Source organism: Hypomesus nipponensis, chromosome 23, assembly GCF_054491055.1.
Source record: "Hypomesus nipponensis isolate SF chromosome 23, ASM5449105v1, whole genome shotgun sequence".
In the NCBI taxonomy this organism is placed as follows: domain Eukaryota; kingdom Metazoa; phylum Chordata; class Actinopteri; order Osmeriformes; family Osmeridae; genus Hypomesus; species Hypomesus nipponensis.
In genome coordinates, this window is record NC_140383.1 from 6,988,662 (window position 1) to 7,008,307 (window position 19,646).

General features: G+C 45.5%; 1 protein-coding gene across 1 annotated transcript in view; it reads right to left on the reverse strand.

The window, feature by feature from the left end:
• The window catches only part of mylka (myosin, light chain kinase a), a 36,372-nt gene extending 17,928 nt beyond the window's left edge, over positions 1-18,444 (reverse strand). The window contains exons 1-11 of the mRNA XM_084689225.1: positions 18,252-18,444; positions 13,621-13,777; positions 7,340-7,547; positions 6,370-6,415; positions 5,852-6,017; positions 5,577-5,742; positions 5,454-5,475; positions 4,809-5,320; positions 4,515-4,718; positions 3,521-3,655; positions 960-1,112 (exon numbers count right to left, since the gene is read on the reverse strand). Coding sequence (XP_084545351.1) covers positions 960-1,112; positions 3,521-3,655; positions 4,515-4,718; positions 4,809-5,320; positions 5,454-5,475; positions 5,577-5,742; positions 5,852-6,017; positions 6,370-6,415; positions 7,340-7,547; positions 13,621-13,773 — 1,765 coding nt within the window. The 5' untranslated portion in view covers positions 13,774-13,777; positions 18,252-18,444. The remainder of the gene's footprint in view (positions 1-959; positions 1,113-3,520; positions 3,656-4,514; positions 4,719-4,808; positions 5,321-5,453; positions 5,476-5,576; positions 5,743-5,851; positions 6,018-6,369; positions 6,416-7,339; positions 7,548-13,620; positions 13,778-18,251) is intronic.
• Between the last annotated feature and the right edge of the window lie 1,202 nt (positions 18,445-19,646).

Consider the following 19,646-nt stretch of genomic DNA (forward strand, 5'->3'; position numbering starts at 1 on the left):
CTCCCCACCCACCTTACCACCGGCCCTGGCCCTGCCTGCCAGTAACTGAACAGTTTACACAGTTCGACAGAACCAGGACCTTAAACAGGCCCTTGAATGATAAAGCATGATGCAGACTGCGTGGCACCTGCGTGCAGTAGAAGAGAGAAGCAGCAGGGAAACCACGGTGGACCGTTTTGTTATGCGCATAGCTGGACAGTCTTACACAGTTCATCTGAAGCCAAAAGGCATCCCTTGGCACTACACGGTACAAAGCAATTTCCCATAATGAGATTAGATCCAAACCATAAAGCCAGATGCTTCATATTGGGAAAAGGAATTGTGTAGGTCTGGGAAATTAGTGCAATATGTTTGGACTGGACAGCTGGTGTGTAGAAGGATCAAACTAGCAACCTCCCTTGATCTCCACTGCAGGGGCAGTCTCAGCTGAATTCTACTAACTCAGACTGTTGCCTGTGCACTGGCTCAGGATTGTGTGGGAAACTGTTGGTATTTCATATAGTATTTTTACCCCTACATAGAGCAGGGAAAAAACCTAACCTCTGCCATGAATGAAGCCCTCCACGCTGACACCAGATGCATGCTGGTCTGCAGGACTGGGAGCAGATGTTTCCTTTATGTTTCTGTCTTTTCCTCTCCCTCTCTCCCTCTGTGCCCAATGCCACGTCATTATCCCCGAAATACTCACATTTCTTATCAAACAGCCCGCCAGTCTCAATGGAGACATATTGGGGAGGGGGCTTCCTAATCAAATGTTTTCTGGGAAAATAAGCACATTTCCTATCTCATGGCTTGGACACATTCTCAATTTGGTTAAAGATTGAAATGGTCCCAGTGTAATAAAATATTTGATATGACTCCCATGTTTACCATCTGGCAATGTGTGTGTGGCGGTGTGAGTGTGTCAGGCCAAATACAAATAGACCACCAAGTAAAGGAGGTCTTTCAGTCAGGCTCACCTCTGACCGCCACTCTGGCACTGCACACAGCTCTCCCATGGCTGTTCTCCGCCACACACATGTACAGACCCTCATCCTCCTGCAAAGCATCATGGACCGTCAGCTGAGCCAGACCGTTGTCGAAGGAGGAGCGAGCACTCGGTATGGGCTGGTCTGGGGAAGGGAAGGAAAAAGAGAGGGAAAGAAAGAGAAAGAAAGAAGTTAAATAAGGAATGCAATTCCAGTGGTCTCAGACGGGTGTTACTGAGTTTACATTCTTGGAGAAGAGTCCCTACACACCAGGCAAGATTCAAGTCACCTCAAGTTGATTGAGGGAAAACAAAGACAGATCTGCATTCATACCGAGATGGGCTAAAACACTTGCGAGCCTGAACTATGGTGCACTGTGTTGCTCTAGATCTTTCCTAAGGGAAGAGAGATGAGTATGCGTCAGAGATACAGACCGATAAGACCCAGACCACTCACAGGAGAGAGGGTCTACGTAGCTTAGGTACAGACAGCCAACTCTGCTCTTTGAAGGGAAAAAGTATAAAACCGCTCTGTAAAGGCTGTTGCAAGTTCAGCATGAAACACTTCAGGGAGACAATCCAAATGAGATGTAAAAGCCAAGACTGCAAAATTCAACAGACGGTGAGCTCGTCGACCTAAAAATACACAACATCAATTCTTCATTCAACAAATCTGCTGAGTAAGCACGCAGCGGTGTCACCGTTAACAGAACCTTGTAAGGTATAAACACCTCCTGGAGGTCATAGCAACTGATTGATACAGTGGCACAAGATGTTACTCTGTCTGATGACTGTTACCCTTCTCCCAGGCATGTACCGTACACAGGAGCTGCTTTGTGTTCCAGCCACCAGAATGAGTTGTGATACACTGCCCCCCAGGCTCGCTGGACACAGGACCACCTCATCCCAAGTAGGGCATTAGCCAAGAAGGCTCTCTCCTCTTTTCCCCCCCGTCCTTCCTGGCGGTAGGTAGCTAGGTATTTCGTAATCAGCCTGCTCCAGTAAGAGTCCGATCTCAGATGTCTGTTTTCCAAGCTCAAACACGTGCCAAGTCAGGCTGGGTGTTATGTTTCAGGAGGGAGCGATGCATGTTTTTCCTTTATATGGTACCGGACCTTCATATTTGTGTAATGGCCGCAGCTAGATTCCAGTACAACAGAGGATTCTGGAGAGGCATGAGCTGGGCATCAGGGTCAGTCTCTCTCTCTGTCTCTGTCTCTCTGTCTCTGTCTCTCTGTCTCTCTGTCTCTCTGTCTCTCTGTCTCTCTGTCTCTCTGTCTCTCTGTCTCTCTGTCTCTCTGTCTCTCTGTCTCTCTGTCTCTCTGTCTGTCTCTCTCTTTTCCACTGTCTCTGTTCCTCTCTCCCTCTTTCTCTTTAATCTCTTTCCCTGTGTGAAGAGTGCCTTGTCATTAACCATCCATTCACTCTGAAGAGGCCTTTGGCTAACATCAACAGTTCCAGCACTGCTTAGACGGAGAAAGATACAGAACATGAAGCTGTGGAAACTATGTAAGCTAGTTCCTCAGCATAAACCTTTGTTAGGCTACAGAGCACAGTGCTTTATTCAACCAAGTCACAGCATCAACTTCTATTTAACCAATGGAAAAAACCTCCTTCAGGCCACATCCATATTCAACCATTTCATGTGTATCCTGTTTACTCGTTAGATTTTCTGTGTTTACGTTTTCTGGCTGAAACAGCCCTACGGCATGCTAAAACATCATAACTGGGTTCCTTGAGGAAAGGTTATATGCTGACATTTTCTGTGAAGCTTCTCTAGGAGTAAATTAAATATTTTTATAACTGCATCAAGTAGAGTGATTCACACACTAATAATCACTTCTTAGAATTTGAATAGCCAATAGACCATTAGCTATGAACATAGAACGTAACGTTGCAATAGAAAGAACCAAAAAAAGCAGAACCATTCCACAAGGATTCAAGGTGAAACCAGACTGAAGAACATCATATGTCAGATCCGGCAGCCGTATCCTCTGCTGTCTATACAGTGCGATCGTTTTAGCTGAAGAAGTACCGTTGTCTCTGATGGAGTGGTAGTGGCAACAAACCATCAGTCTGGCCCTCTTGGGAAGAGCAGGCAAGAAAGATCTTACTGTATTCTCTGGTCCGGCACAGAGAACACAGTAAAGGACAGACATACCATCATTTACAACCTCCTATTCATTCATTTGCTCAAGAGGTTTTGGGTGTCTTGAGACGTTTTCAAGTTTATCTCCATCCACCCTGTCACAACCCTTTTTTTCTTTATTGAGAGGGGCTGAGTCAGTTGGTCCTGATGTGAAAGACGTCAGGAAAAAGGAAAGCTATCCCCCTCTAGTGGCGGAAAAGGACATAGCGGGAGCTTGACAGAACTATATTACTTAAACTGTGAAGTCATTTATTCCTGAAGGATTCTAAAAGGAAAGTTGAAAACAACGGTGGACACTGTCTCTGTAGCAAACTTATAAACATCCAATGCCTTCTAAATTCACGGACGGCGAGTTTAGAATCGAGTAAACTGTGGAGGAATTAGCCCACTCGGTTGTTCCTCACCATTGAAGAGCCAGGAGATGTGAGGAGCAGGTGTCCCCTCCACACAGCACTGCAGCTGCAGGTCCTCTCCTTCTGTCACCGGGCTGCCCTTCAGCACACTGCTGAACACCGGTGCTTTGCCCTCCACTCTCAGACCTGCAAGGAAGAGGGGGGTCACTGAGAACATGCTGTGACAAACTGCAATGGCGTGATTTATCCACTAGGGGGTGTACGTTGACAATAATTATTTGAGTTGTTGGTGATGGGCAAGGCTCTCCAAGGAATCTTGTGTCATCAAACCTGATCAAATGCATCAGTGCACTATACTCTGCATTCTAAAACACTAAATTCTCTCTTGCTCTCTGTCAAAATAAACAACGTTAATTACAGCCCTCTGACGTGCCAGTCTGTCTTGTCCAAACCAGTACAACTGGACTGAAACGTCCCATACTCCAATCCAAAACCCCCACTTTCACTTTGATTATCATTAAACAAACAACCAAGTTTGGTTTGGTTATGCAGCCATGTCCAAAGCTAACAGCAGTCTCGTTGTGTTTGAAAGCAGCCCAAATCCATGCCGTAGTAGAGGAATGAGGGTCTAATGCACTCCTGCACTCCTCCAGTCAAGGTCATGCCTGGACTGAAGCTACACTTGAGTCACTTTCACGAGCCCAAGGCAGAGCCAAATACTGCTCTTTCAGCTACCAGACATCAATTTATTATTTTTTCACAGTACACATTTGTAACCCTATAAGGCCTAACAATCTGCTCCACTGGTTCACAGACAAAAACCTGTGGTACCCTTGAAAATAAAACAGTTGAAATCTGGCCAAACATGAAATCAGGGCCAAAAAGATAAATACCCATTCCTGCATTCCAATTAGACACCTTGAGAGCCAAGGGCCACAGCTGACGAGTCCTAATCTAATATTCAAACACCTCCATGGCCCCAATATGTCCTTCTTTCTCTCAGCCAGAGGATGGGAGAAGGTCTGAAATCGATGATGGTGCTTACTCTTGACAGTGAGGGTCCAGGATGAGGACACCTGTCCAGAGGGGGAGGTGAGGGCGCAGCTGTATGTCCCCGCGTCCCTCCTGGTGAGCCCCTCCAGACTGAGGGAGTGTGTGCGCCCCTGCTGCTGCAGGCTCAGCCCAGGCCTGGGCCTTACTGGCTGGCCCTCTCTCAACCAAGCCACGCCGGGAGCAGGAGAGCCAGAGACTGGGGAGAGTTGAGGAGATGAAACTGCCTCGTTCAACAATTGACAGTGACATTTTTCAAGAACTTTGCTTGGGAATGTTGACATTGTACCTTGGCATGAGAAGGTGACCTTTGACCCCTCAGCAGCCTGCTGATTCTGAGGGGCAGAGTCGAACCTTGGTGGAACCTCGGTCACTGCCGTTCTCTCTGCTCTGGCCTGCCTCCTGCTCTCTCTGCTGGTCTCTGCAGACGGGGTCACCTCTGGAGGGGGTCTCACTGTGGTTCTCCTGGTGGGGTCCAGTTCTGTCCTGGCAGCTGGCTGCTGCCTTCTCACACACTGGGGTGATGGAGGAGACCCAGGAGGCTTAGGAGAGGGGGACTTAGGTTTTCTCTCTGCCCCCTCCGGCAGCTCTGCAGTGGGCTTGGGAGACAGGGAGGTCCTCCAGGGCGAGGGTTTCTCCTGGGTGTCCCTGGCCTGGGGAGGTTGTCTCTCTCTGGGCTCAGACCTGTCTGTGGTCCTGCTGGGGGGTCTGGCCTCTGGCATGGGGCCATTGCTGGTATGCCTGACTTCAGGAGAGTCAGTTGTCTTTGGGGAAGGAACTACAGAGCCCAGGGGGCTCGGGCTGAAAACAAAGTCAACATGTTCAACATGTCACGGTAAAAAGCACAGTTAAGGAACTGGTAACAAAAAATAAATAAAAAGATGATTCAGTGGAATAACACCTCATTCCTCAATGCAACACCCAGTATACTCACACTGCAGGCTCACCGCTTGAACCTGTAAAGATATACAGATTTCAAATGGAGGGAGGTTTTCATGAAGACTGTACAGCCGTGTTAGGAGCCTAGAAGGCAGGCGGAGGTGGACCTGGGGCTCACCCTGAACGTTGAGCTCAGCGGTGGCGGAGGCTGTCCCGGCACTGTTGGTCACAGAGCAGGTGTACGTTCCTGCGTCCTCCACACACACCTCACGGATCTCCAGGAAGTGCATGCCTGACCTCTCCACCATGCTGTAACGACCCGATGACTGGATCTCCACATCACCCTGACGGAAAGAGAGAGAGAGGTGTAGGGAATGAGGGGCGCGAAGGAAGAAAGAGAGCAAGAGAGATGGCGTTGAGAGAGAGTGAAAGTGGAGTGGAGTCGAGTCTGACCTTGAGCCAGGTGACCTGGGGCTGGGGTCGCCCTGTGATCTTAGCTGAGAACTTGCCACTCTGTCCAACTCGGGCAAAGGTGCGAGATGGCTTGGTGATGAACTTGGGGGGGCTCTCCCCCCAGATACTGGGCCGGTTCTCCACAGCTGGGACTCCAAAACGCCCACTGGAATCATGGGAAATAGAGTTTATTACTAGACTGGTTCTATGGCCATCCACTCGTCAACTGTATGGTTATTCATAGTTAAGGCATGACCGCAACAGAAAGTTTGGCAAAAGTACAGACTGCTCACTCACTAAGACTTAGTTACACACTACATCATCCTCCAAATATGTGTCTGCTCAATAGCATCACTTGGACAAACACCCACTGTTTGGATAACAATTTTACTATCTCACTAGATTATTTATATCCTGAAGATTAAACATGGTTGCAATCGGATTGCCTTTATTCAACCTTTTAGAGGAGAGAAAAATGAGAAAGAATCAGCCCAGGAGGAATAAAACAAGAGACTTACCCTCCTCTGGTGGAAGATGGGAGGCCATATTTCTTCCCAGCATTCCCTACAGTGAGATGAAAACATACCTTAGATGATGAATTAAAAAAGAGGAGAGTTTACAAAAGAGCAAGAGTGAGGCGGCGAGAAAGAGAGACTGAGAAAGTGAGTTCGTGAAGGAGAGTGAGACAGAGCTAGACCGAGAGAGAGAGTGAAAGAAAGTAGAGAGTAGACCACTGACATAAGACGAGGCAAGTACAAACATAAATGGAAGTGAAGTCTCATTCAATGGTTCATATCTCGATTCATGTACCAGGTGATGTGTGCTGCAACCTGCTCTTTTGGAGGGCAGGCTCCATATGTTTCAGTTTGTGCTTAGCTAGCAGGAGGTGTGTAAATAGCTGTTTATGAGCTAGTAAATCTAAACAGAGTAGTACAGTATGTCAGAATGTTTACGTGCTGCAGCTTTTCCTGTGTGGAAGGTGGAGTGCCCCCTCCTTCATGGCTGATGTAAACTAACCACACAATAACCGCAGGAAGTGGGAAAGACCAGGCAGCTGGCGCAATGGATGCCAAAGAATCTGAACGACAAGTCTGCCAATGCTACATATTTTTACTTCAAACTAGAAGGGGAAGTTCAAGTCGTCCATGTATAATGGTAGGCTTAGCGAGATACTCTGATCCATGCCTACTGAAAGGGTGGAGAGGGGAGGGTATGAAAAGGACATCATCTGTAATAACTCAACAACAAGCGCTTTGAAGAGAATGTTTAACCTCCCTATCATCACTGAGTTATTGAGCTGAAACATCACTTGGGCACAGCATGAAAGCCTGCAGTCAGTTATATGTGGAGACTTACAGTATGTGTATTAGGTTACATCAAAATGCTGCTGCTCAAAATGTCTGGCGCAGACATGTTCTATTCATTACACAAAGCTTTTTTCTTTTTAGGATTTTCAGCAAGAACGGAAAAAAGATCATTCTGCAGTACCTTCTACGGTGATCTCCACGGTAACCTGCCGACTGCCAGCATCGTTCATGGCCTCACAGGTGTAACGCCCTCCATCCTCCTCTTGGACACCTTGGACCACCAGACTGAAGGTTCCACGCACACTCTGTTCCATGATGAGCCTCTCTCCACTGGTCACTGTTTTTCCATTTCTGTACCATGTGATCTGGGGTTCAGGGTAGCCTCTAACCTGCAGTCAGACAGAAACTTGTGGGTCCAGAAGAGAAGGAACCATTCCATTTAGACAACAATTGATGCCCAGCAAGTACTGTGGGTGCCAATGGTACAAAGACCTAGCATGATTCACATATTCCTTTTTCATCTTCTCGGTACATAGTCATCCCCAGACTACAAGAGGTCACGGGCTGTAAGAGAACTTGACTAGCTCTCAGGACAACAATAAGAACAGGAACAAATTCAAATTCAACAAACTAATTACCCACCCCCCCCTCCAAAAAAAAAAAGAAGTAAATAAATAAAAAAATAAGAGAGAGGGATATCAAGAGCTAGACAGAGTACTACACATTACTGATTAACCCCAATGCTTCCTAATTCTTTGATTGGTGTTCCCAGAATTACACGGGGAATCACCCGGGTGTTCTAATAACGGGTGTGTCTCCTGTGAAACAGAAGCCATGAAAACAGGCCCAGACCTGATGTGAACCACCTCTCACACTTTAAGTCTTTCTTAAGGAGCTTCTCTTTGGGCTCTCTTTGATTCCTCTCAAATTCACCTCGCTAATCCTGATCTGAATCCAGCCTGTTTTCACTGAGTCCTTTGAAGCATCACAAATCTGCAGCCAGGCAGGCAGGGGCCACAACTAATATAGTGTGGACAACCTCTCTTTCTTTTTGACTCCATCTCTCTCTTCATCCTCACCTCCCTCTCTATGTTTCTCTCTCTCTCTCTTACACGCACGCACACGCACGCACGCACATGCACACACGCACACACAACACACACAGTTTCCACTGGTGTTGTGTCCAGAGGCCCTCTCCCACTCACCTACTGAATGAAGTTCGAACAGTGTACTTCACTAGACCATGGTGAAGCCAAGCAAGAAGAAATGTTACACATTGCTATAAAAAAACAACACACTCACACACACACACAGATTTATTGAGGAAACAAAGGGTGGACAGAATCATTGACCACTACAGCTGTTACGAATTTCAGATTGAACATACAAATTAATAAGGACCGACAGCAAGTAGACAATAGATGCGGTCCATATGGGACCCGAATTCCAAGCAGGGCAAAAGAAAGTGCACGCTTTCTATTCTACTGTACCACACACATTCCAGACTGTCAAGCTAGCCTCTCCTCTCAGCTTCAATCAAACATTACCTCTGTATTACCACGTTGTCCTTAGGCTCGACCAGAAACAGCCATATTAGGTTTAGAAGTCCTTATTAACTCAAACAGACACTGGCATTTCCTTGAAAACTTCAGCTGCTGGACTTTCACTCTCTAGCTGGCCACAGACATTTGAACAGCCTTCTGGTTGGTGAAGCTTCTTGCGGTCAAGTTCTCCGCCTCAAACATCCACAAAGACCAAGTTCACATTCAAAGTGGATGAAAAACACTGGGTTGTTTTTTCTTCTCTGCAGCCAGAAAATATACACCAGCTCTATAGTCTGGCTTGTCGCAAGCATACCGGTTAAAAACTACGATTATGACAAGACTGTCTCTTACAGTACACTACAGAGGGATATTGGCATAGGACCCACCATAGAAGACGGAATGCTTTAAAAAAGTCCTTGTTTCTTTGTTGCAGTTCCATTCTCCAAGGGATAAATAATGGTCTGGCTGGTCACCTGTAGTGTTTTACATACCCATTTTATTTCTGACAAAGGTTTGTAGAAGAGTAACTACCAGACACTCACAGGATACATACTGAATGTCTCCATATATTCCCCTCGGCAACATAAAACACCCCAACAACAACACATAGCCAAGTTGTCTCCATCTGGCCAGGGGTTTGAGAAAACAGGAGTCTGAGAGAAAACATGATACAGACTGATCGCTAACTTCTGTATTCTACTGTACCTGCTGTGATCTACCTAGAGCTTTTCGGCGCTTGGAGTGTGAAAAGGCCAGTCCATAAAAGAATACAGCTGATGGAGATGGATGACATCTATGTAACGGACCCTATTGTAATGTACTGTAGGAGACATCTGAACATAACCTGTACAAGCATATGGCCTCTCGAACACATGGCCATGGGAGAGAGAGCAATGGGGAGAGAGGAGTGGAGGACGGAGGGTGGAGGAGTAGCCCAGCCTAGCCAACATCTGCTTTCAATAGCCCAGCAGCCAACCAGCCACTAGTAGGTCTTTACCTACATCCCCTTGACAGATTTCACATGGAGCCTCCCTCCCAAACATACTGTTCTCCTCCCCCTCTCCCAAACCTCCTATATATTTCCTGTTGCCTCTGAGGTAAAGTCATTATGTAATACAGCATTCTGCTGCAGAGCCACTGCCTCCCCTGGCACCGCATTAAAGAGCAAAAAGGAGAGAATGAGAGAGAGAGACTTGTGTAGAGAATGGGGGGGGGGGGGGGTACAAAATGTTTTGAGGATAGGCGAGCAGAGAGTTGTAGGGGAAACCACCATTGTCAGTGTCACCAGTCACACCAGCATGCTACTTGGCCAGATTCCTTGTTTCGACAATCAGTGGCTCTGATTAAAACCAGGGTTCTGGTGCATGAAACACTACAGGAAGAATGCAATATACTGGACAGGCACTTTAGGGACACTCGCTGGACATCAGCTACCTCACATTGGATGAGCAGGCAGACACTACAGGATCACTGTTAAACAGACTGTTGTCCTCAGACATCAAGTCTCCACTACTGTCGCAATTATACAGTGGATGGTTCTGTAACAAAACAAGAAATGCATTGAAAATACAAAAAAATAAAAAATACAAATGAAGTCGGACAGTGTCTCAATGGATGTGTTTTGTTTGGTAATGGAGAGGTGAGGCTCTTCTCTGCTCCATGTTAGACAGGCCCAGAGAAGAGAAGATGGATGACTGAGGGTCGTCACTGGTGATGGATGCTGCCTGGGAGAGAAACATCTCAAAGTAACAAACCCACAGACACCCTATAGGCTCCTGGGAGCAGGGGAACGCTTACTGCACTTGCTGCCTTTGATCTGAGCTTCAAGCTGCTTCATAAATCAGTGGTGGGAGGCCCTATATGTGTGTGTAGCAATTGGCTGACAGATGTCCAAAGCGCTTTCAATCCTACACTTGAGCTTTATAAATGCTCCTGAGGTACATCCAACGCGATCTTTGCATGTCAATTCTCATTAATTCCACCTTTACTAAGATTCTTTCCCTGAACCAACACACGCTCCGGGTCCTTTTGGTCCTATGGTGAGCATGGTGCAGCACCGCAGGCTCCAAACAGAGCCCTGCAACACCCCAAATGAAAAACTTGAAAGAAAGTTCTGCGTTGTCTCAGATCATCGAAGTGGAACCGGGACCGTCTGGGTTCTGCTCCAGCGGTTCTGAAAAAAAAAGAACCATCCCTCCAGGAAACTGAGAGTCACAAGACTGAAGATATTTTAATCCCCATTAGAGGGCATTCCATAGATCCACTCTCACCCAGCTTCAACCAGGCTAAGCTAAGGTAGCCCCTCACCCACAGGCCCCTGCTGGCCCTGGCCAGAGACAACAACCTGTACACCACGGGCACTCACGCTAACCTGAACGGCTCTAGATAGGTGTTAGCTAGATAGATTACAGGCAATGTTCTCTGGTGAGCTAAGAGGAATATCTGCCATTTTGCTTATGCCCATCCAAACCTCTACTTAAGGAGCAGGCGCTGAAGGGTGTTTAGGGATAGCACTGACCCACCTCTCCGTTCCCTGCTCTGCTCCTGCTAACAAGCCCTCATCCTGGTCCAACCATAACAAAGGATTCATTAAAACAGCAAATTAAAGGAGAGGATGTTTCCTTCCTTATAAAAGACGTTAACAAGCCATGACTTCAGCCCTCTCAACGGATATTCACGTCGAGTTTTAATTAGCTGCTTGTTGGGTCTTGAATTGAACAGTAGTATTTACAGGGCATTGAGAGATGGAGAAAACCCGTAAGCAGCGATGGAGATCCAAAAGTGTTTTTGAGAATACAGTATACATACAATATATAAACAGTTTCACTTACTATCCTCCCCTGTGTTGGTCAGTGCAGATGTTAGGAAAGCACAACTGTTACACATTTGACTAAGGGTGTCTGAATAACAACTGAGAGTAGTGTTATTGTTGGTGCAGCCGACAGGAAAAGAATGTGAGCGAGGACAGGCCCAGATGTCTGTGTTTGGAGTCAGTAAATAATACCACATTACTGTAGTCACACTGCTAATGGGTCATAAGAGGAGACGCTCCCACCAGACACCAGACAGAGCAGTTTGCCCAGAGGAAGATTACCATTGTCTGCTGCAGATCCTGTACATAGAGAACTAATAACTAACAAAGTCATAAAGTATCCCTCAACATCCCACATTGGATGGTGCTTCTACAGCTCTTTTTCTACAGCGACTGGGACTGTTCAATGCTCAATGCCATCCAGGGCCAAATTCCTTAGAACAGCCATATTCATTAGACTGTGTGCCTAAACATCTCCTTACATAATGTCAGAATGGTGTCAGGTGGAGATGTGTTTACATTTCCATGCACACATTTCAACCATTAAAATGTGGAATTGATTTACTGTACATATTCTATCAACTTCTCGATGAAGGAAAATAAACCAGTAGATTAGATGGGCATCTGCTTCCTGTGTTGCTGTTCAAGACTGGTCAGGAGCTACACTGCTGTGTGTACAGTAGAGCAAAGGCTAGTGGTGCACATGTGTTAACAACTACTACCAGATTCCATATACAGCTAAATAAGGAAGTATATTTATCTAACAATCAAGAACCTTCACTGGTTGTTAGGGGGATTTTTCCATGAAATACTTCAATGATGACACCAGCTAGTTTAATTTGATTTTATGGGGTTCTTTGAGGGCAGTTAGGGTAGTTTGAGGTGGTAGTTTGGGGTTGCTGTTTGTGGTATTTGAAAGGATATGAGGAAGTAAAAAGATTGTTAGCGGTATGGGGTAGTTTGGGGTAAATAGTATCCTGACCTGTGCTAATCTCAACATTATGGTCTCAGCTATGCTGTGCTTTAATGTGCTGTGTTTATTTATTTGTATAACCTTTATTTAACCAGAACACATTAAGAACACATTTTTATGTTTTACAATGGCTGCCTGGCAGTCCAGCCTAGCCCAGCCTAGCCCAGCCTAGCCCAGCCTAGCCTAGCCCAGCCCAGCCTAGCCCAGCCCAGCCCAGCCCAGCCCAGCCCAGCCCAGCCCAGCCCAGCCCAGCCCAGCCCAGCCCAGCCCAGCCCAGCGACAATGACAGCATGGTGCATCCTGGCATCAACTGTGCTCTGTACTGGACCACAAAGAAAGAAAAGAAGACAGAGAGAGAATGAGAGAAGGAAAGACAGACAGCAAGAAATACAGACAAAAAGACAGACAGAGGTAGACAGACAAACAGGCATAAAGGCAGACAGACAGAGTGGAAATCAAACTCCCTGCCTGCTCAGACACACTTGATGGAATAACAAGGATAGCAGAAACCACCGCAGACCATCCGGGTCTAGGAGGTGTCAAAACATCACACACAGACCACACACACACACACACACACACACGTAGAAGAGTTTGTCTAGTTTGACAGACAACAGGGATATACTGTATACCGGCATGTGCAGTAGACCATGTAACAATACAATTGTTGGAAGGACAAAAGTCAGGAGTGAGAGAAAAATCTGAGACCATGTCCTGGGGTCTGCTTGTTGAATGAACTATTCAGTAAACAAAAGCACTAACTAGCATAACTTGACAAAAAATTGTCTCAGATGAATACAGGCAGGAAATTCAACCCCACAAGTCGAGATCTCCTTCTTATCTGTGTTATCTGAGCAGCCCAGTGACGGAGAGTGCTTGGCCCAGCCACCCCCTGCTAACAAGAGGATAGCGGGACAACATCTGACTCTGACCCAAGAGCAACAAAGACTGCTTCAGCACCTTCACTCAAAGCACAATAGAACTGTACTCCAACCAGGATGGAGGACGAGAGGGCTGTTGAAGGCCATAGGGTGTGGGGTGCCAACAGGAATGCAGAGTAAGAGTTAGCTACAGTACAAAAGTACTACTGGAGTATTACTGTACTGTCTAGTGTGTGTGTGAGGGTGACTTACCTTGCCATCAAGGCGCGCTGTCCCTCCCAGGCTAACCCGGGCATTGCGGGGTGGCAAGGTAAAGGCTGGAGGCTCGTTGCTAGGGGAACCTCTGCCGAGCGTTAAGCTGGTCTTGGAGATCCGAGTGTTTGTTACTAGCTGCACATCGGCCATATTTCTGTCAAAAAGTTAGAATTCTGTTAGGACTTGGGTAGTTCACATCTGACATTTGCCCATTTCCTGTCCATGAAACGGTGTCCTTCTTTGTGGAGACTAATTATATTCAACACCTTGAGTTTATGATGTACTGTACAACCAGTTTTTAACTTGTTTCCACTCATCTATAAGCTCAGCCTTGGCAGGCCAGCCCTGCTGGCTGCAGAAGTAGTTAGGGAGGTATTAGGAAATATATGGGACTTCCTTTTCCTCATGTTTTCTGAGAAATACCTCAGGTGTTTACTTTCCAGGATAGGATTCAACATTCTCAGACACTCAACATGTTTCTGGGATAAAGTCAACATGCCCTTGATTAAAACTTAATAGGAAGTAAGTGAACTAATTCTGACTGAAAGATTGGTGGGACACAGATCCTACTCGCAAACCTCAATCATCTACCACTGGGGCGAAAAGACATCCTGGTGGTCCAGCGGGGACATTTTTGGATAACATAAGTCAGTCTCAGGCAGAGCTATCACATCCCAGGCTACACATGCGTAACGGTCTAGAATGTGAATACTCCATAACCAGAGATGCGTATATTCATGTGACTTGGACTTATAGTGGAGATTCGAATGCCTCACCATATAAGTACAAGATCATTGAACCATATTCATATATCATACCAAAGGCATTTCACACCACCTTAACCCTTTAAGATTGTGAGTGAGAAAATCCCATGAGTATGTCCTCAACGTATATACTGTAGTTCTGCCCCTAATGGAAATCAAGTGAAATATGATCAGCTATCAATGTATTATAATAACCACAGTGTTCCTGTTATGCTGGAGGCGAAGCCCACCATGGAGTGTGTGATCAGAATCACTGCTGTGAGGAGATGTAATCTAGAGGGAGGTGTAAACATTAGGCCTGGTGTGTAGCTAGCTCCACACGCAGCCTGGATGAACCACAGAGGGGTGCACAGGGTAAGAAAACAAACACACTTCCTCTCGGAGACGCCAAGAAGGCCTGCGTAAGACGTTTCATTCTCCATTCTAAGTATAGTCTGCAAGTTAGAAGATCAGGTGGCTGTGAGGAGCATGTGCTTTTGTTTTATGCATATGTGGGGGAAGAAAAAAAAAATGACATTCCTCATAGTTTCATCCACACACGTGACAGTATCTTTCTTTTCCTCTTTTGGTTGTCTTCCTCTCCTGAGCTGAGGAGGTGCTTGTTTTGAGTCAGTGAGCGATGGGGCAGGTTATTAGCAAGGAGACAGACGCAGCAGTGCCTCCCACATGTGACCATATAGCCGTATCTGTTACAGCATAACTAGAATCAGATGGCTAAGCGGTTAGGGAATTGAAGATTGATCCGAAGGTTGCCGGTTCGATTCCCGGCCGTGAAAAATGACGTGTCCTTGGGCAAGTACTCCACCCTAAATGACTAAATGTAATGTACACAGAACTGGATGCAATTGTCTCTTTCAACTCAGTCTGGCCTAAAACCTATTGATTTCTTTGATTTAGGCGAGTCTCTACCTTTCTCTCTCTCTTTCTGTATCTCTGGAGAATATGGCTCCTCAACTAGCAAATACATGGCTGCATGACGCTTCTCCTACAAGCACACATGGTGCAAATTAACCAGACACTACACGGTTTGATTCACAAGTGTCTCAGTAGTTTCCCATTGAAAGGAAACAGAGATGGGGAACACACACTGGGAGACTCAACGTGAGGTCATAACCTTAAGGTGGAATGTAAACCTCGGCTTTGTGAACATTTGCAAACACACACACACACACAGGGTTGCTTCGTGTTGACTTACACATCCACCACAGACATCAACATAAACAGTTCCCTGACTGAGACAACAATCCCTTTTAACGATAACTTCCAACCAAACTCGCAAATCATTGGTGCGCTGTATCAACTCAATCATTTTCAACTTAATAACTTATCTTGTATTCGTGCACACTATCAACAATTGTCCACGTTTTTGCTGTTTTACAAAAATGATGTGATTCTTTCCAATTTTGCTACATTTCGTGAAAACATGATTATCCTGTATTATCCTGTATCAGAGTGGCGTTATCTATCATGTTGCTAGAACAATATCAGGCTGTTATCGGCGGCGCCACAGACAGACCAGTGTTCCATTAATCTCTGCTTGGAAAACAGAGATAGGGGATGGTGCTGGTTCTTTATGTGCTGACACTCAGCGGAGCGCATTCACAGGCAGCTCTGGCCTTCATTTGACCAACGCTGTTTTGAATGGCCCTCAGTCAGATCTGATTCATTACTTATCCTGCTACGGATGGATGGTGACATCAGGCTTGGAACATGTATGAGAGCCGTGTGGGATTCAGAAGGGAACAATGTTTGATTTAGTTCATTAGAGAATAACAGCAAAGTATTGGTAAAAATGTGCGAGAGGATAAGTGGAGGACATTTCTTTGTGGATTCTAAATCTATTGTAAAAATTGATTCCAAATATGTTGTAAAAGTTTCAATCAATCGCAGTCTTAAAAATTGTTGTACCAGAAGAATGAAGAATTCTGTCTGTGTGACTCAACAATGAGCATTCATTGGAATGAGAGATTGAAAAAGGGAGATTTGAAGGGTGAGAGGTCAGAGAAAGACAAACAGGGAACACATGGAGCAAATATGTTGTACCCTCTGTGACAGAGTACACAGCTGTGGCACCTGTGTTAGTGAACACCTAATACACCACCACAACGACATGGTCAAGGGGTCGTTGAACTGTGATGGAGTCTTTTAGCATGAGATAGCCTGCAGTGAAGGCCATGCAGACAGAGGCAGGGTTGTCTCCCACTAGACTTATCACACCTCACAGACCTGTGTGCTGGGAACATTGATTCTCTCGGTAACGTATACTGTTAAATATTTCTGTTGTCTGTGTGACACACTCCTGACAGCAAGTTGGGAACACAGGACCAGGAGACGATGCCCACCTCACACACACACACACACACACACACACACACACACACACACACACACACACACACACACACACACACACACAAACAGGGTTAAGCGCTAGTAGCAGGAAGAACACAGAGGACACTGTCGTGACTGAGATAAGATTAGCTGCCCTGTAACACGGCCCTTTCAGCACAGGATGATGGAGCACAATTCTCAACAAGTGTATTTCCCACACCAGCTTGAAAGATCAAAGATACTTATTCAATGCATTGAATAAAAAAAAAACCTGCATTATTCTTCAATGCAATTATAGTGCATATCTCTGGCCTGTTCTTGCTTCCCAGTGCCTATTGTAGCCTTTTTGGCGAGGCTGTATTGACAGCCAGATTACTGAGCCACATTGTGTCAGTCACCAGAGCTGAAGACCAGAATGCTGACTCCAGTCTTCTGCTGCAGCTCAAGACTGTCTCAGACCAGAGCCAAACTCCCAGCCAGAGTATCAGGCTTCCAGAGAACAGCTGGCAAGACACAGGGGAAGATGGAGCTATTAGCCGGGATTATTAAAGGGTATATCTGTAAATATTTCAGGGTTATGCGTCTTTCCAGCAATTATGTGTGTGGATGTTCTCAGTTTAATCCCTTTCAGTGATGAATGACGCCATTACTGTCCATCTGATTAAAATCATTGATATTACACTTGAGATTTGGGAGAAGACCACACAATCACAACTGAGACTGAGTCTAAGAAGACCATAGAACCATGATCTACTGTCACTTGTGTTTTCTACCTTCCATCTGTTTTATACCTCCTCCTGCAATCCAGGCACCGTGTGAAGATCTGCTGAGCTTCAGGAAGAATGGCCGAGACCCAGGGTCTACTGCCTGGACTGCTACATTAATTCTTCAGTTTATAATTTTTTCATTAATTCAGTCATATTATTCCCTACTAAATGTGTTCAGTTGTTAATGTGGTATTCAAATTTACTAAAGAGAATATTCTATAGCATAACATTTAACAAGATAACACATTTTAAACTACAAGCATCTCCTGACCTTATGACATCAACTACCCCGAAGTGTGAACATTCATATTAGAGGCACTATTCACTAAACTTGTCCACCAGATCAGTAGCAGATAGGATATGACACTGCTAATCACTTTCCTTCCTGGTTAATTCTGCGTAGTTCTCATTTGGGGACTTAACTGACACGTGATGAAAAACTCACCTATCCAAATGGGTCATATACTTAGGCTACTGATTACTTGTTTGTGCAAATGTTGATATAAGTTCTATCTATGCTTTAATGTTTATTTTGTTCAAAATATTGTATGACTGTACATGGAGTATTTTAAGTACATTTTATTATAATATTTTAACTTTTAAAGTGAATGGCTGGTCCAGGTTGTATGTTAAATTACAATATAGCCAAAATACTTACGTTTAAAATATTTCTGATTAAGACGTAGTACCAAATGTTTTTATTTTTTTACCCTAGTAGGTAAGTTGTGATCAGTCAGATGCAGGTCAATACTACAGTTGGACTCACCAAAACAGCACAAGAGAGCCGGAAAGCGCTTCTTAAAGATATTTTACCGCTTCTCCTCCGCTCCGCTCTTTCTGTGTCGTTCTTCTCAATTCCTCCAAGCAAGGGGACACTATCAAAACAGTCACTATTCCGCGGACCTGTCGCCGTCCACCTCTGTCAGAAACCTGAGCGTTTCTTCGGCGATATCAAACTTTCTGGCTCTTGTCCTAACAACATTCACTGAGACTTTTCATTGGTCGTGGATGGCTTGCTGGAAAGTGGAAGGGGGAGGTCCAAAAAATGAGCCGTTTCTGTTCTGTTTAAGATTGAGTTACAGTTTACTATATGTCGTTTTTAAACAACATTTTCGATGCAACCCAATTCAAAACACGTTTAAAGAACAGCCTGTGTATGATTGCTGTAACCCTACACAAATGTCACATATGTAAACGAATCTCTCTGGAATTAGTTTATTGGTACATGGTAAAATGTAACGTTGAACCATGCGCATGACATCAAGACGTCCTGAAAGATTTCACCTTACAGCTATCTTGCAGGTTTACCTATGCATGATATTCATTTAGAACTGCGGAGAAGAAGGCTACAGGGTTCTTTAGGCTAAACATGTTCTTCACTTCCTTCCCTGAGCCGTGGAATTGCAGAGTGCACAATTGGGGAGACAACGTAGGAACATGTGGAATGGTCATTTGGTCCGTGTGGGATCCAGGCTGCGAGGGTTGAATGGTGAAAACACCTGTTCAGTCTGCTGGCCGTCACAGCAGCACCCGGTGACACACAGCTGATTTCACAGTCTGTCAACACTCCCCAGTGGCAGCAGTAGCCAGCCAGTCAGTCAGGAGGAAACATGGCCGGAAAAAGAGCGAGAGAGGGAAAACTTGGAGTTGTCTGTTGAAAATGCAGCCAGTGGAAGTCTATCATACCAAAATGCACTGAAGCATCAACAGCTGGAGTTGGATGGAAGGCTTGGAATTTATGATAATGTGTTCAGATGGGATGGGTTAATCATAGATAGTCTAACAGACAGGATGTTTTATGGTGAAGTTAAACGTTGCAAGCTACCAAAGAAATCTAAGGAAGACTTGTCCCAATCCTAAAATGAATCTACAGGACTAGAAGGGCTCGGATGCATTTTGTGTAGAGCACAAAAGTCTTACTGGAATCACTGTACACTGTGTGGCATAATAATCGTTAGCCTGTTAGTGTAACCACAGTGCTCACCAGTCAGTCTTTATCCATTTCAAAGCTTTGCATGCTCGATGTGTGTGTCTGTGAATAGGGACACTCCTAAATACCCCCGCCGTTCCCCCACCAACACCCTAGCCACTGGCCCTGTATGGGAAGTGGATCAGAAGCCCCCCACAGGAAAGGTAAAAGTAAACATTCTCTGAGAGCGCT